This window comes from Gadus macrocephalus, chromosome 17 (genome assembly GCF_031168955.1).
Source record: "Gadus macrocephalus chromosome 17, ASM3116895v1".
In the NCBI taxonomy this organism is placed as follows: Eukaryota; Metazoa; Chordata; class Actinopteri; order Gadiformes; family Gadidae; genus Gadus; species Gadus macrocephalus.
This window is the reverse complement of record NC_082398.1, coordinates 14,897,655-14,915,562: the sequence shown is the minus strand read 5'-3', so window position 1 is coordinate 14,915,562 and position 17,908 is coordinate 14,897,655. Positions and strand designations below refer to the sequence as shown.

At 41.1% G+C, this 17,908-nt stretch overlaps 1 protein-coding gene across 1 annotated transcript in view; it reads right to left on the bottom strand.

Annotated features, from left to right (window-relative positions):
* Positions 1 to 17,908, bottom strand: part of LOC132475755 (inactive dipeptidyl peptidase 10-like) — a 211,693-nt gene that overhangs the window by 9,165 nt on the left and 184,620 nt on the right. Inside the window, exons 17-25 of the mRNA XM_060077058.1 lie at positions 15,495 to 15,542; positions 13,956 to 14,054; positions 10,432 to 10,501; positions 9,557 to 9,751; positions 9,402 to 9,456; positions 9,213 to 9,312; positions 6,649 to 6,707; positions 4,540 to 4,612; positions 3,498 to 3,571 (exon numbers count right to left, since the gene is read on the bottom strand). Coding sequence (XP_059933041.1) covers positions 3,498 to 3,571; positions 4,540 to 4,612; positions 6,649 to 6,707; positions 9,213 to 9,312; positions 9,402 to 9,456; positions 9,557 to 9,751; positions 10,432 to 10,501; positions 13,956 to 14,054; positions 15,495 to 15,542 — 773 coding nt within the window. The remainder of the gene's footprint in view (positions 1 to 3,497; positions 3,572 to 4,539; positions 4,613 to 6,648; positions 6,708 to 9,212; positions 9,313 to 9,401; positions 9,457 to 9,556; positions 9,752 to 10,431; positions 10,502 to 13,955; positions 14,055 to 15,494; positions 15,543 to 17,908) is intronic.

Sequence of the window (17,908 nt, the reverse complement as noted above, 5' to 3'; positions counted from 1 at the left end):
TCCCAAATAAAAAATGATATTATTGGCCATTTTGGCCAACGTTTTGAAAGTAATACTATTTGAGGGAATATTTTTTTGTTGTTGTTTTAGCAGCGAAATGCACCGTGTGCGTGTGTGCGTGTGTGTGTGTGTGTGTGTGTCTGTGTGTCTGTGCGTGCGTGTGTGTGCTTGTGTGTGCGTGTGTGTGTGTGTGTCTGTGCGTGTGCGTGCGTGTGTGTGTGTGTATAACACGCTATTTTATGTTGAAATGCGACGTAATCCAGTGTTCACGAAACGTACACTGTCAACGTAGGTATGCTTTTGGCGACTGGGCAGATATACGTGTTTCTAACAAGATGATATCATTAAAAGTTACATAAAGTAACAGTTTAATAACACAAACGCAGGAAGCACGTGAGCTGCTAGTTTAGCGAAAGCAACCTGACGTCGTTGAAACATGCGAGCGAGCCGATCAAATCCTAATAACTATAAAACTAAAGATCAGACACAATCACTGACTGAAGATTATGCAAGTAAAAAGTATATTTCTCGCTAGAAATGTTATTAGAAACACGTTTAACGGTGAATCGGTCCTAAAATATTGCATTTCCCATTCAGATAATAAAGATTAATAAAGATCATACACATTCACTGACTGAAGATTATGTAAGGAAAATGTACATTTCTCGCTAGAAATGTCATTAGAAACGCGTTTAATGGTGTATCTGTCCTAAAATATTGCATTTCCCATTCAGATAATAAAGATTAATATGAGCTACGCCGTGTTCCGGAGCCGCGGGGGATTCTGGGAATTGGGGTTCTCAGTTGACAAATGGGGCTTTTGTTAACTTGTTTTGTTGTTAGGATTAAGTGGGGTTAATGGGTTCGGGATGTTATGTGGTTGCGTGTTGTTCTATTAACATTGTTCGTGTGTTCATTATTGTCGATACGTCATCCCTCTCCACCACTCTATACTGTAAAAACACATGTTCAAATTGAATGATAATGCATGAATTTATTCTTTATTCTGCCATAGTAACACGGTAAATAAATGGCAAAAATAGGCTGAGAACGAATTCGTATTTACGATATTGTAGCGACCCTGGGACAATTAAATTGTTTTTGTGTTATGTGTTGCATTGTATTTCGTTGTCCGTTATGCCAGTTGTTCTGTGTGTGCATGTATTGTAATGTTCTTCTTGTCAATCAGTGTGAGGGCGAATCATTAGGTCAGCTGGGGGAGGGCCTTGGAAGAACACGAAGGTGGGGGCCTGCACGTGAGTGAGACCGTGTTGGGGGTTGCCGGGGTAACCGGGGTTTGTTTTGGGTGGGATTTCTGCCGTTGGTTACGGGTTTCAGTGACCTGGTTTTGGTCCATTAAAAGTTCCTTCAATTACTAATGACTCGACATCGTTATGTCACCTGCGAGGTCATTACAATATGTTCAATAAAACGTAATCACGGACAAAATACGTTTTTTAGACAAACGTAATTGAGAATGCCGAATAGTTCTCTGGGAACGTAATTTTGATGAGAAAGGGTTGCCCGCACATGTAGAGGGCCTCGTTCGCTCGTTTTGGATAAATTCCAATGGGTCGTAATCTGTGGCGGAACAAACCAACGTGGTCGTATTTTCCGAGAGGACAGGCTGATACTGGACATTGATTGGTTTGTAGGTGGGCGTGAGTCTGACGTCACCGTTCACCGGTATAGCCTTCATGAATGAATGAAGAAACGTGTGAACATAATTTCCTGCAGCTCAGTTCAGGCAGCCGCCCAGACAACGTACACTTCCCGCTTTGACCACAGCTATAGCCCTAGATAAAGAAATCAACAAAGCAACCCCCGCTCCTACAGTTACCCCGTCAGCAGCTAATTTCTCCTCTTGTGACATGTTGATATAACGTTGGACTATTAACATTACAATCAAACGTACGCTTCCCCGAGAGGTAGACCTATGCCTATATGCTGACAATAATGTGTTATCGAAATTTAACGTAGCCTATTAAGGATACGTTTCAATTAAATGTAGCCTGTAATCCAAGAGGTAGTTTAAATAAATAACAACAAAAATGTTGAGAACGAACCTATTTGCAATATGTTCAATAAGACGTAATCAGGGACAAAATAACGTTAAATTAAACGTTTCCCGAAAGGGAAATATGCCTTAATGACAATAATGTGCTATACGTTGACATTTAACATATTTGGAATGCGTTTCAACCAAACATAATCCTAGAGGTAAATGAATGGCAAAAAATAGATTGACAACGAACGTATTTGCGATATGTTCAATAACACGTATCCACAGCCAAGATACGTTTTTCAGACAAAATACGTTAAATGAAACGTTCCCTGAAAGGGAGATATGCCTTAATGACAATAATGTGCTATACGTTGACATTTAACCTATCTGGGATACGTTTCAACCAAACATAATCCTAGAGGTTAATAAATGGCAAAAAATAGGCTGAGGACGAACGTATTTGCAATACGTTCAATAAAACGTAATCGCGGACAAAATACGTTTTATGACAAACGTAATTGAGAATGCCGAATAGTTCTCTGGGAACGTAATTTTGACGAGACAGGGTTGGGTGGAAAGGGGCATTAGTAACTTATCTACCATACTTTTTCCCTTCGTAATACCTTTAATTGTGTCTAAAAGTGATACACTTCCAATGCTGCTGCATACTGGTTCATAGCTTAACACATTCTGGTTTAACATACCCTGGTTCCTAACGTACACTGTTTCTAAGTACCCTGGTTCCTGACGTACCCTGGCTCCTAACATACCCTGGTTTAGTACACCCTGGTTAAATTTACCTTGGTTCCTAACATACTCTGGTTCCTAACATACCCTGCTCCCTTACGTAACCTGGTTCCTGACGTACCCTGGTTGCCAGCTTACCCTGGTTCCTAACGTACCCTGGTTCATAACGTATCCTAGTTCGTCTTGTACCCTGTTTCCTAACATACCCTGGTTCCTGACGTACCCTGGTTCCTGACGTACCCTGGTTCCTGACGTACCCTGGTTCCTGACGTTCCCTGGTTCCTAAAGCCTTTCTTAAGGAAGATGCATTGAACGAGATATGGTTGTAATTCCACCGTTGGTCTGAAAATAATTCATGATTTAAGATTGATATGGTGGTCTGCATTTATATAGCGCTTTATCTGTAACCAGTGGCCACCCAAAGCGCTTTACAATATTGCCACACAATCACCCATTCATACACACATTCATACACCGACAGCGGAGTCAGCCATGCAAGGCGACAGCCAGCTCGTCGGGAGCAGTTAGGGTTAGGTGCCTTGCTCAGGGACACCTCGACACACTCTAGGAGGAGCCGGGGATCGAACTAGCAACCTTGCGGTAACCAGCCAACCCGCTCTACCTCCTGAGCTAGAGAGAGAGAGAGAGAGAGAGAGAGAGAGAGAGAGAGAGAGAGAGAGAGAGAGAGAGAGAGAGAGTGTGTGTGTGTTCGGGGGAGAGATTGTCAGAAGAGAGAGGTAGTAACCTGCAGTGTGTAGTTCAGGTTGGCAGAAGACATCAGCTTCACCAGCTCTGCAGAATGCTGGAAGTGAACAGTCGCTGAAATGAAATAAATTACAAATAATTATAAAGAAATACATTTTAATTTAAATTTAAATACAGGTTAACCAAAATCTTTACTTATATTACAAATAGAAAGATGAAAACCCCTTTTACAAGATGAATTAACAAAATAATATCCAAAAATCATTCATTGATTGTTTTTTCTGACAAATCAAATAAATCAATCCAAAATAATTTACTAACTACAGAATAATCAGCCTATAAGAAAAGAGACCGCATGATGAGACTAGATCACAGTACCAAATGTGGAATTAAAGGATGTGTTCCACCCCCTGTTAAACGCTACTGGGTTTCAGAGTTTGATAAGCGTAGTGAATCAAGGTACCAATTACTTTAGGAAATTAAACCTACTACTTTCTGCACTGAGGCCACCCCCCAACAGAATGTAACAAGCTAAGCTACAAGCGACATATCAAAAGCAGTTTACTACATGGACACATTGTTTATTGGATATATATTTTACTTCTCAGTGATAAGGGGTAGAAGTTAGGGTTGGAATAGGGTTATTCAAACAGATAGGCAGGCAAAAACATTTTCTGTTCAATTGTTCATTAAACAAATACGCTGGGTCCTCTGCTTCTTCAAAACAATTTTGGAAACAAAAACAAAACATTTAATTAACAATGAATTAGGGTTAGGGTTAATATTGGATTGGTCCTACGTACTCCATAATGACATCTGATTCAACTTTTGTTCACTTTGGATAAAAGCCTACTAAATGAGTCAATTGTTGACCAGATTACTGAAACGTGAAATTCTTGAAGCATGTTTATTTACCTTTTTGCGTCCACCTCAACAAGTCCATATAACGGTGTGGCCCATCTATCCTTCCTTCTATCTAATAGCCTCTTAATGCTCTTTCTGAACAAAGGAGAGGGATGGCTTGTTGGCCAGCCGCGTCTCTGACTCAGGGATACATGAGTGATTCTGAAGGGTCCACTCACCATCTGCGGTTGGGTGGAGGATGAGCAGCATGTTGTGGTTTGGTGTTGTGATATTGGAGAGCAGACTGGAGATCTGTTAGAGACAGAGGGAGGACCCCACAGTTACTCTGAAACCCCTTCACCTCATCAAGTGATTCATTTCAAGGGTTTTGTTTACCAAATGCTCAGTGTAACACAGGGTCATTGTAATAAGGGTATTAAAATACTCTCTTTTGATCATGGACCTTTCATGACATTTAACATTTTAAAATGTGTATATTTTTAATCAGCACTGGAAGTTGTGTTTAGCGTTGACAATAAAGCCTGCTAACAGACTAGCACTTTTAACTCCTGAAACGCGAAGAATTTAGCAATTAAGAATACAGCTGCCGTTTGGATGTTGTTGGTTGAAGGCTGAAGATCTGCTCTGTCTGCTATGCCCAACTGCTGCGTGAATTAAAATAGTCAAATACAAAACCATGAAACCCCAACAGCCTCTGAACTAAAGACATTCATCATAGAAGTTTCTGAATCCGGAAGTAGAATTGTTCAACAACTTCATGACCTTCATTTAATAGAAAATATTGCAAATATATAAAATACTGCTGTCAAGCGATTAAAATATTTAATCGCGATTAATCACATTGATGTCATAATTAACTTTTGATTAATCACAATTTTGCTACTGCTGCTAGCCTTTTAGTGAGATCAGAGAGTGTTGAGAAGGACAGTAAGAAGAGAGACCCGCAGTGAATTCAACCCGGTCCACTTGACATTAGTTTTACAGTAGGTGCATGACAGTTGTAGGCCTCCTACCGTAAAACTTCAATAGCCCAGGCTTTTATTTGTTTCAATCACTGAACTTTTGAACAAAACTCTTGTTCAGCAAAGATGGGAAATACTGTAACATTTATTATCTAAAACAGTATGAACATTCCTACCGTACGTAGGCCTATACACATTACCAGTCTATCGAATAACGCCTACACACACACACACACACACACACACACACACACACACACACACACACACACACACACACACACACACACACACACACACACACACACACACACACACACACACACAGACGGGGGAGGAGTGGTAATCGGGAGAGTCGGGAGAATTCCCAGTGGGCCGTTAACATTTCGGGGCTGTCGGGCTGATTACTGCGGGATAACAATATTGCGTTTTTAAAAGTTCATTGCAACACCATCCGGCAGCCTGAGCTGTGCACCCGCAACCTCTCACTCACTAAACAGACGCAACACTCACAAACTGTCAACATCGCAACCAAGTCGATTTTGTCTAGTAAATGTAGTTGTCACACTTGATTTTTGTAACATGGAATTATTTCAGGGGGGGAAATGCTGTGAAAAAATTTAGGGCATTCAGGATTAGGACTGATAATGGCCTAGGCCTAATCAATTGTGTTTTAATATCTTTAGCATTCATATTCCTGCAGTCTATTCTTTTCATAGGCTACTCTGCTGTTGGCCTTGATGGGGAGATATTTAGACGCTTTTTAACCCCATTTTCCTTTGACATTCCTGCGTCTCCCCCGCCTACGGAGCCCATTTCAGCACCGCGTCATTAGACAGTTACAATCCTACGAACGTTGTGAGTGCAGTGAACGCGCGTTCATGTTATGAGGAGTTTCGGGAAACGCTCCAAAGAAATTTACGATGGATCACAAGATCCATTGTGAGAATGATCGTACGAGCGTGGATCCATCGTTATTGGGAAACTTGGCCCAGGCTGGAACAGAGTGACACACAAACACACACACACTTTTAAGGAGTTTTTCACCCGCTCCGTATCCATGCTTGCCCCATAAGTTTGTGCGGCATGCTTGTTGTTTTGTTTCCGGTGTAGATCCGGTATGGTGTTGTAGTTTTTCTAACGTGACTAGTTGTTGCTAGACAGGAGGTGAAAATACTATAACGTTTGCCAAGCCAAAGGAGGTTTAATCGCGGGATAAAAAAATGAACGCCGTTAAAATTGGTTTGCGTTAACGCCGTTAATAACGCGTTAAACTGACTGCACTAATATAAAATAACAGAAATCCTAATAACTGCAGATGAGATCATTGTCTAAAACTCTTCATAAGGACCTCGACGGCTGTACCTGGTATTGGCTTTCCTCTTTAGCTGGGAAGCCAAAGTACCGCTCCGTGAAGAACGAACCTTCACAGAAATGAGAAGAAAATAATGAATGCACGTACCAGAAACACATTATGTATTTAGAAAAGGTGCAACCTCTTGCAAAATAAATAAGTTTAACCTTAATTTAGCTAAGCATCCTCCCTAAATCTATTAGGGCTTTTAAGACAGATACAATTTATTTGGCCCTTTAATAGCCAGGTCTCTACCATTTTATGTTATCATCTGTAGTGTTCAACTACATGTTATGCAACTCAAATGGAACCCATTTAGCCCAATGAAGCTGAAAGCCCTTTAACAAGCTTAAAGCATCAGAAAATAATCTCAAAATCTCAATCTTCATGATATATACATACACTCTGCAAAAGAAGGAACTTTCATTCAATAACCATGTATATTAATTGCCTTCCAACAAGCAGACATGAGCGTTTGCCAATAGGGACACACTGTGTTAAGTGCCTTTCTACTGGTTGTCAGACACACCAGCCACTACACCATCGACAAAAGACCCTTTCCACAGAGTTCTCCCGTTCCCATGCCCTAATGCATGAAAGGTGCAGACCTTTAGATTGTATAATTAAGCAATAGATCACGCCAGGCTGTGGTATGTGCTCATTATACCACTGTTAAGGGGCGTTGTCCGGCCCCGACGCGCAGCGGAGGGCCGGCGACCCCCTTCACAGTGGTATAATGAGCACATGCCACTGACTGAAGTGATCTATTGCTTTTATACAACGGTTACTGTTATGGCGAAACGAAAGTCATAGACACACTACATTTAAAAAGAAACCAAGAAAGTCAAAGTAGCCGTTTTATTAAAGACTACCAAAAAGTAGTCCCTCCTGGCTGCCTTCAAAATGCACGACGGTCGCTATGCAACACACTTTAGCGTCCCTCCGAGAGAACGGTTGTAACGGTTTCCACTTCAAGGCGCAGAGTGATACTTTCACAAAATGATCGGGCGTCATAGCAGTTATGTATACGCTCATTATACAACAGTTAGGAACCAATCAGATCGCTGGATTTAGGCCCCCACGTTGTATAAAGAGCGACAATCTGGAGACAATCTGGTCCAAATAGTACCTTCTTTTTATAAATACATTGGCTGTTATGTCTTGGTCGTGTAGTAGGGCTGTTGGTGATGGGTTTCAGCAACACCCTCTGTGCGTTGCTGAAACATGCTAGAGTGCCATTAAAGCATCCATCAAAGCACTGGCAGTTACCAGTGCTTCAATGGTGCTTTTAGGCAAGGACTGACCCCACTGGGGGTCCCCTACTATGGGGGTCCCATATAGCTGACCAGCACAGCTATATGGACCAGCTGTGCTGGTCCATATATGGCCCCTCTGTTACAAGGGTCCATGGGCACTTACCTTGCTACTCCTAAAAAATGCCAATGAGCCATCTCAGCCCGTCTCTTGTTTTTAGATTATCACTCCTTCTCTTGGCAAACACATGTTTATTTTTTAGGGCATTTTCAGTGTCTTAAATGTATAATAACAATTACAATACAAATAACCATTATACTTTAAGTAGCCACACTTACATTTGAAGTTATAGTGAACCTTCTGTTTTTTGATACTACAGCATGTCCTTATGATGGAGGGCTAACTGTCATATCTGCCAGCTGGGAGACAGGAAACAGTAGACTAGCTAATATTTATTAAAAGTGATCAACAGTTTCAGTTTTATGTTTATATTATATTGGTATATTAGTGTCCCTGATATTATTATACTAGATGTTTTTGGTTAATGGCCATTCAGCTTCACTTAACTGACATGGTTCCACTCAACTTCAATGTGCAACAATAATGTCTTAAATCATTGAGTTAAACTTGAACAATTATTCAAGTCGGATATTCAGGTTGACATTTGTGTCTTTGTTCATTCATTGATCATTAGGTCATTAGCCCACATTAAGCTCTTGTTTAAGCCTTAATTTAATATTTTTTGACTTATAAAAAACTAAATTCCCAAAGTGCTTTAAACTGTGCGATTTCCTTACACTTAATTGATAATGCTATGAATTCTAGCACAATCTGTCTTCTTTTTAGATATTTTACTCACATTAAGCCATAATGTTGATTGCTTTGGTGCCTATCGTATGTATTTCTTAACCGTGAATTTTGCTTTCCATTTTCCTTAAAAAAGGTTAGAAATCAGTGTGACATGTTGGTTTTTAAGCCGCAATCGCGACAGCTTCTCCTTATATAAATATACATATCACCAAACACTGTGTGTTTAATAGTTATAAATGGATTGGTGATTATGGTTTCTAATGGGTTATGATGACACAATGCGTACAGTTCAAGGCCCCTACGATCAATATCATTTGAGGGAAAGTCCACAAGAGTAGAGATATACAAGTCAAAGTAAGTAGGTCTCTCTCTGCAGCAGGGAGCCAGTGGGCGGGCAGAGGGTCAGCTGATATGACCTGTTCATGTTCTCTGTATGGCGACCGTGAATCCATGACATCGATTGGTGAATTCACCAGGGTATGAATGAGAGGATAAACGGAGACCTTCCTACCGTAAAGTCTCCAGTTGATTACTGGCGAGACGGAGGCCGCACATCTGAAGGGAGATTGGTTGTAGAGGAGTAGTGCCGTGCTCAGGAAGCCCCCGTAGGCCTGCAGAGACCACCCCCCCCCCCGCCCGGGAAGGTGAGGGCTTTACAGAGAGACCCCATGTCATTTAGAAAAGGTCATAATGCACCTACCTTCCCGTAGACTCCTACTCTGTTCCGGTCGATGTAGGGCAGTTGAAAGAGGTACCTGGGGAATGAATTAAAGAGGATTAAAGAAGACTGCTGCGTACTCTACGTACTCTACTGCTGCGTACTCTACCTACTCTACTGCTGCACACTGCACATACTCTACTGCTGCGATCTGGTCCTGGACGTCCACGGTCCCCAGGCGCTGGTGCAGCTCATGGAGGACCCTCTGGCCCTGGAAGCCACTGCCCCGCCCGTCCAGACGGGCCACAACAACGTTGTCCGAGCTCACCAGCACCGAGTCCCAGTCCAGAAGGAAGCGGTCGCTCACCAACTGCTCGACAGGTGCGCTGTTACTGTGAAGCAGCAGGAAGCACTGACTCACTCAGTGTTAAGATACACAACAAAGCACAATGATTTAATCACTGGATTCACAACCAGTGTTGTGCTTGTGTCAAATATTTTTAATAAAGTCTTAAAGAAATGATGAGATCAAATTGAACTAAATTTAACAGATTCCACCAAATGTGTGAATAACGACTAGCAAGACAGAAGCATCCAGTGAGCGTCCCTTCATGCAGAAGCGTCCAGTGAGCTTCCATTCATGCAGAAGCGTCCAGTGAGCGTCCATTCATGCAACATGGAAGAACGCAAGCTTAGTAAGCTAAACATAATCACTTAAATTATAAATGATGAGATCAGTTATAAATTATTAAAAAGATAATTTGATAACGGTTCATAAGATCATTTAAAAAGCCTTAGTTAATGGTTTACAAAGTGCTTAGAATATTTCAATAATAGGCGACCCCCAGTGGGGTCAGTCCTTGCCTAAAAGCACCATTGAAGCACTGGTAACTGCCAGTGCTTTGATGGATGCTTTAATGGCACTCTAGCATGTTTCAGCAACGCACAGAGGGTGACAGCGCAATTAAACCCATCATCAACAGCCCTACTACACGACCAAGACATAACAGCCAATGTATTTATAAAAAGAAGGTACTATTTATAGAGTCTTAGTAAAACAGGGTGTTCGTACAGAATCAATAAGAGTGGGTGTGGTATTGTTTCATCCAAAGCTGCTGGGAGAGATAATTCCATGTGGAGTGCTGCAAAAACAAAGGAGAAATATTAGTTGTTTTTTCACTGAAGTCCTCACCGTCTGTACAAATAAAAGCTATGTATGCAGTTTATGTAACAACTGAAGACAAATGAACAACACGTGTTTGCCAATTAATTAAAAAAGGAGGCACATTTTCAACAAGAACACTATTTTGAGATGGGTGTTATTTCAACCCTATCTCATACCAAATTGTGTAATAGCTACGTTGGTCCACAACAGAAAACGTATTTGTTTCACATTAACGGCTTTAATTGTGCGATGCCTATGTGTAAAGTAACACTTTTTAACCTACACCCTCCAGACAATCAGAATCGAGTATTCACCCAGACCATGGTATAAATGGAGTTAATGCAATGATTAACATTCCATACTGCTTGCCAGCATGATAATAACATTTATGTAAACCGATTTTGAATATTTTGATTGGCTGCATTACAATATTAGCAGACATTAAACTAAGGAGACATACATTTTAGCTGACTTTTAAGTTTTAAATCAGCTAAAATTACAAGTAGTCTACCCTTAGATTAATAGCTGCTATTTATTGTAGGCTAATGCAGCAAATCAAAACAGACAAATACATATTTAGTCATGCCCAGCTCAATCCAATCAAATAGACTGTTGACAACATTGTTTAATATGTTCAGATAATTATGAGACATATTCTGAATTATATGATGTATCTTAGAGTCAGGACCCTCTTCAAGCCATGATGAACCCACAGAAGAAACCAGTGAGGTTGAAATAGAAGAAGGGGAGAAGGAGGAAAGCCTAAGTAGAAGCAGCACTGTTACCCTGCGTTCACACCAAAAGATGCATTTGCTGCCCGAACGCGCTGTCGCCGAAGTTTTGCGGCGGAGCAAATCAAGTTTGGCGGCGCAGCAAATCAAGTTTGGCGGGGCAGCAAAAGTTTTGCGGCGCAGCAAAGGTTTTGCGGCGCAGCAAAGGTTTTGCAGCGCGGGAAGTTTCGCGGCACGGCAAGTTTTGCCCGCAGTGCTTCTGAATTCATTCACAACCATGGCCGACATTACGAGCATTGCATGTCTTTACCTGTTGTGGAAGAGGGAGAGACGTCGGAATGCCCGTCGTTTATGGGTTCATGAGACCATTCGGAGCCTGGAAGGCTGGTGCTGCCTGGCACCCAACTGGGTTTTGTTTGGGGTTGTTATTCTAGCCCATTAGCATACTCATAGTTTAGTTTAACTGTAAACACAGCTACACTACAGAATGCGGATTTGTGGGTTTTTTCGAATTACTAAATAAATGTAACGGTAGTGAACTCTAGGTCACTCCAAGGGAGTAACACTGATTGGCTGTTACGGCATGTCACTCAGTGGCAACGCCTCAGTGGCAACGCTGTTGAACGCTGATTGGCTGTCATCACGCGTTTGCTGCCGAAAAGTTGAAATATTTCAACTCGAGCAGCATTTGTCGCGCCGCAAAATACGTGAATGCGCCCGCCAAAATTTGATACGTGAACGCGCCCGGCAAAATTTTATTTGCTGCGCTGCAAATCAAATTTTGCCACGCCGCAAATCAAATTTTGCTGCCGGCAGCAAGTGCTCCGGCAGCAAACCTGCAACGCGTCTCTACATTCACTTTGAATGGGATCTTGCTGCGCGGCAACATTTTGCATCTTTTGGTGTGAACGCGGGGTCACAGTCTATTATCTTATTGCTGTCTATAGTAACTACAACCCAGGTAAATGTGTCATTTTCTTCTGATGATAATGACTACCCAATTTTGACCCAGTATTACCCAATATTGAATGATTATAAAATGTGAATGAATATATAACATTAAAAATGTAGGCTATATATAATCTTTTTTTTTTTTAAAGTATATATATTTTTTGGGTTGGGGTGGGTGGGGGCTCCATAACTGAATTCTCTCAGGGGGCCCAGAATTCCTAGGGACGTCCCTGTGTGTCGCAGATGAGCTGCCGTACAATGTTTTCTTTTTGTCATAAGCAACATAATGCTGGCTATGAAATGGACAGATATTCCAAGGTGCGCCAGACAATACAGTGCCTCCCCGACTGCACCACGGCAATGACTCCCTCAGATGTGAGAGGTTATTATTCATCCTCTGTGTGTTTTGACTATTTCTTTTGAATGCAATGACCCTGGCCAGCTGCCTATTTATATGAATAAGGATTAGAAAACCAGATTAATGTGGTAGAATTTCTAAAGATGGAAAGTGGAATCTATTTAAATTATCTAAATTATCAACCACATTATTGAGGTTATGCATGCTGTCTTCTCACACAGCATCCATCGTGCACTCGTTATAGGGAGGGCCAGTCAACTCCTATTGACCACTTTTATATGAATAAGGATTCTGGTTAAATGTGGTTCAGAATAATGTTTTCATATTACATGTCAATGTATTAAATAAAGGAAATATCTGACTATGTTGCGGAAAATGAAATGATTGCCATAGGTCGTAAACAAGCACATATTGTCAACCATCATAGCAACGACAGAAAATGTTGCATTCAAAATAAATCTGGCAAGACCTGAAAGAATATTCACAAATTCTCGCAAGATTTTTTTTTAAAAAACCTACTTTAATGCCAAAACTATTTAGAAAGTATAGCATTTTCCACTGAGACTAACAATAAATGTTATCCATCTTGATTTCTGTCACGTGACATGGTTGCAGGCCTATAGAAAAGAATAGGCCAAAAAACATAGCCATCTAACTATATCAGAGCCGCTATGGTGAAACTCATATTTTTTGGAGCAACAAAGCAATTACACATTTTGGTCTGAGATTGGGTTTGCTATTTGTTTGATGCCTTTGAAGCTTCACAAGTTAGTTATTTTATAAATTAGACATTTTACATTGTTCTTTATTTTGTTAATATTTTGGTGAGACCTTGAGGGCTGAGCTCCTCAAATCCTCAAAACCTGAATCAGACACACTTGTGATAGCACAGAGAGAGAGAGAGAGGGAGAGAGAGAGAGAGAGAGAGAGAGAGAGAGAGAGAGAGAGAGAGAGAGAGAGAGAGAGAGAGAGAGAGAGAGAGAGAGAGAGAGAGAAGCCATATGGTGTGTCTCAGTTGTCGCAGTAAAACACCATGTTTTTCGATACAGAGCCAGTTCATAATCCCCTCACAAAGCTCCACACCTGTTTTTTTTAATTGGGTTTATCCTTGATTTGTTGCCTGAATGCAACCAGCGCCGTTCTCATTGAATACTTTTCGCCGCCCACTATTTAACGCAACTCTAAAGTGGGCGGCTGTCAACTGTATCTGTTACCTGATCATCACCATGCTGATGATGAATATGATGATGATGATGATGATGGCGAGGATGTAGACAAAGAGCACAACAACAACACTAAAGAAATCATAAAGAATGAAACAATTTAAAAGTAATTTCATAGTTTGTGATTTGTCTGTGGAAACACGGGTGTCACGTCCACACGTTATGTACCAAAGTGGTTGATATGCACGATTCTCCTGTTCCTCTTGGGCAGAGTCCGACACTGCAGTGCCTCTGCTAAAACCACGTTGCTCTCCACACTGATGTTCCCTGCGTTTCCAACAGACAGAGAGTAAAGTATCAATAAAAGTATATATATATATAGGTACAAATAAAAATAATGTCATTAATTAATTGTTTGGTGGAGAAAATGTTCGGGCCGCACACAGCAAAACTCCCCATCACCATCTCAAAGTATTCAGGAAGGACTCATTTTAACTAATCACAATGTCCAGCTTGGCTTTTGGCTTCTCGTATTTCAGATGCTACATTCATGCAAAGCCGACTCCACCCATCTGAACCCAACTCCACCGTTCAGAGAGGTCAATCATTAGCACCATTAGTCCAGTACCACCACCACCACAACCACCAGCATCAAGACATGGGAGGGAGGGGTTATCAATATCCTATCCTTTCAAATATATGCTTTCATGGATTCATCAAATTAATATCGTAATAACAGTCTGAGAGCATTAGAGGAAAGAATATGATATCCATACTGTCATCGAAATGATAACACAGTTTAGAATATTATGATCTATTGTATGCATCTCTATGTTGCATGGTCACTGAAAATACTGAATGTAAGCACAGCTCTTTATATTCCTACTCAGGGATGCAAATTTGACTTTGATTAGGCGATTAAGGAGAATCACTCTCAGGGCCCTATTTTAACGGTATGAATAAGTATGGGTATAAGTATGAAACGCAAAACGCTATTCCAATGAGAGTGCCATCTCCCACCTCCTTTAAGAGCCAGCGCATTTGAACTTGACGAGTTGATATTTTGACAGTGCGTTTGCATTGCTTTTCGAGAGCGCAAAGTGTAGTGGCGCGAGTTCATTGTGGTGGAAAATCAGCTTTACGCCGGGTGCAAACTAGCAACGATACATGCGTCGGTGTAGAAAGTAAATTGCGCTGGGTGCCAGATAGGCCCCTCACGCTCTCTCACAGTGGCGTGCAGCACAGACATACAGAAACAAACGAAAACACGCACAGGCATGCACCCCCCCCAACACACACACACAGACACAGACACACACACCTAAGAAGAGGAAGTCCTTCATTAACTGAAAAATACTGGAAGCACAAGCTAAAACCCTTAAGGAATGATTGCAGATTAACACGCTGCATGAATGAAGTCCCTTTAGTGCAATTACAATCCAGTGGAGGACAACTGATTCTCAACTCTTGCTTTAGTTAAGATGGAATGATCATTATTAATGGTTCAATAGTTATTGTAATTTACTAATATTGACAAGATGGGGCGAAGATAGGAATGTTGTTGTATTATAGTTCAATTGAATATGGCACGCAAACACACATGCACCCCCCCCCCCCCCCCCACACACACACTTTACTAATTATATATATTTATATATACTATATATCATCCTTTTAGCAAGGTGGGTGAAATGCAGGGTGTGATGAAACTCGCTGAAAGAGGCTCAGGTAATTGGGCGACGGGAGTCCAGACAGTGTGCAACCTACCAGTCATATCAGAGAGCTGGTGAACAGTGGTGCTTGGGATACCAGGACCTGGGATAGGATACACATATTCATCATAGAGCCACAAAGAGGTATGGGTGAATACATCTCAAATAGATCTGTTTTTAATAGGTGCGAACGTTTCACTGAACATCACTATGCTTGAGGGCAGCCTCAGTCCCAAAGTACGACTTTTACAGTTTTACACATTTTAATAGTTCATATTCACGACCAAGGGGAAGGTTATCGGTCTCACTGTGAAAGTCATGATCTCCAGTTTCAATCACAAACTACAACAAAACAGCACTACAAAGATGGCTGGCCATGTGTCTAAAGGCCTCACACAAGACCCAGTCTACAAATACATAAAAGAGACACAATAAGCTTATCGTACCTGACTATTTCTTTGTTACCTTTTTGAATGTGTTACCTCTTGAATGTGAGATGTCTTGGATGTGATTTTTTTTTGGATGTCGCATATCTTGGATGTGATGTATCTTTGATGGATATTTTCTTGGGTGTGCTCTGTCTTGAATGAGGTATGTCTTGGATGTGCTCTGTCTTGAAAGAGGTAGGTCCTGATTGAGCAACCCGGTATCACGCAATTTCATGCTCATGCGCACAAACGTAAATCTATTGAATCGTGTCCCAGAGCACGAAATTTTTCGTAATACACAGAACGAACTGCAAACCAATGCATTCTGAATGGGAGTGTTTCTCCGATGTTTCCGTGCTACACAGAACGAAATTTAAACCAATGCATTTTGAATGGGAGCATTTTTAAGACGAGAGAGAGAGAGTGTGCGCAGACAGTACAGTGCACCCTCTAGTTATATATATGTCAATATTTCCGTTTTTTTATGCAGACTTCCTCAAAAGCTGAAACAAACGTGCTCCACAGAACCCGCGTTTCTCAGACAATTAATGTGCTCCACAAACCGAAGCGAGAGAGACAGAGAGAGGGAGAGAGAGAGAGAGAGATCGAGAGAGAGAGAGAGGGAGAGAGAGTGAGAGAGAGAGAGAGAGGGAGAGAGACAGAGAGGCTTCAGAAAGGGTGTGCGCAGATAGTACAGTGCACAGTTATATGTCAATGTTTGCATTTTTGAAGCAGGCCTCCTCAAAAACTGAAAATAATAAATAAATAAAAATAACCGTACTCCACAGAACGAAATGTAAACCAATGCATTCTGAATGGGAGCGTTTCTCCGATGTTAACTTTATATATATATATATTCATTATATAGGTGGTTCAGGTATACCAGACAGTATTAAAATATTCATAATATAAAAACGATGTAAAAAATAAGGTTACGAGCCGAATTTGGTTAAAATTCAGCCTCTGCTGGCCCACAACTAGATTGGTAAATTTCCTTGTTACAAGCTTTAATTTAATTATATTGAAATTATTATGCCTTTATTTTCTTGCCGTTATCATTACATCGTTTCTCGTTATATCGATATGAATTCTCGAAACACAGTGGAAAAGAGAGAGGGGGAGCCATAGAGAGACACTGATGCACTGCTGAGCCAAGTAACTGATGGGCTTTAGAGGGCCTCTCCTATATAATGAATTTATATATATATATAAGGTTAACATCGGAGAAACGCTCCCATTCAGAATGCATTGGTTTATTATGTTCTGTGGAGCACGGTTGTTTTTATTAATTTATTTATTTTCAGTTTTGAGGAGGTCTGCTTCAAAATGCAAAAATGCAAATATTGACATATTTATAACTAGAGGGTGCACTGTACTATCTGCCCACACCCCTCCTGAAGCCTCTCTCTCTCTCTCTCTCTCTCTCTCTCTCTCTCTCTCTCTCTCTCTCTCTCTCTCTCGTTTCATTTTGTGGAGCACTTTAATTGTCTGAGAAACGTGCATTCGGTGGAGCACGTTCGTTTGAGTTTTTGAGGAGGTCTGCTTAAAAAATCGGAAATATTGACATATATATAACTAGAGGGTGCACTGTACTATCTGCGCACACCCCTTCTGAAGCTGCTCTCTCTCTCTCTCTCCCTCCCTCTCTCTCTTTCTCTCTCTCTCTCTCTCGTTTCGTTCTGTGGAGCATGATAATGGTCTGAGAGACGCGCGTTCTGTGGAGTATGTTCGTTTCAGTTTTTGCGGAGGACTGCTCAAAAAAATCCGAAATATTGACATATATACATTTACATTTAGGGCATTTAGCAGACGCTTTTATCCAATGCAACTAACAGTAAGTACATTTTTCATAAGGAGTGAAGTAATATATCGCTGTCAGTACAGTAAAGATGTTCATAGAGCCAAGTGCAAGTACTAACAATCGCTAGGCTAACCCATTCCCCGTGTAGAGCAATGCTAGCAGCTACTGCAGATGTTACACAATTAAGTACTATGAATAAGTGCAATGTAGATTAAGTGCATACAATAAGTGCGTACATTA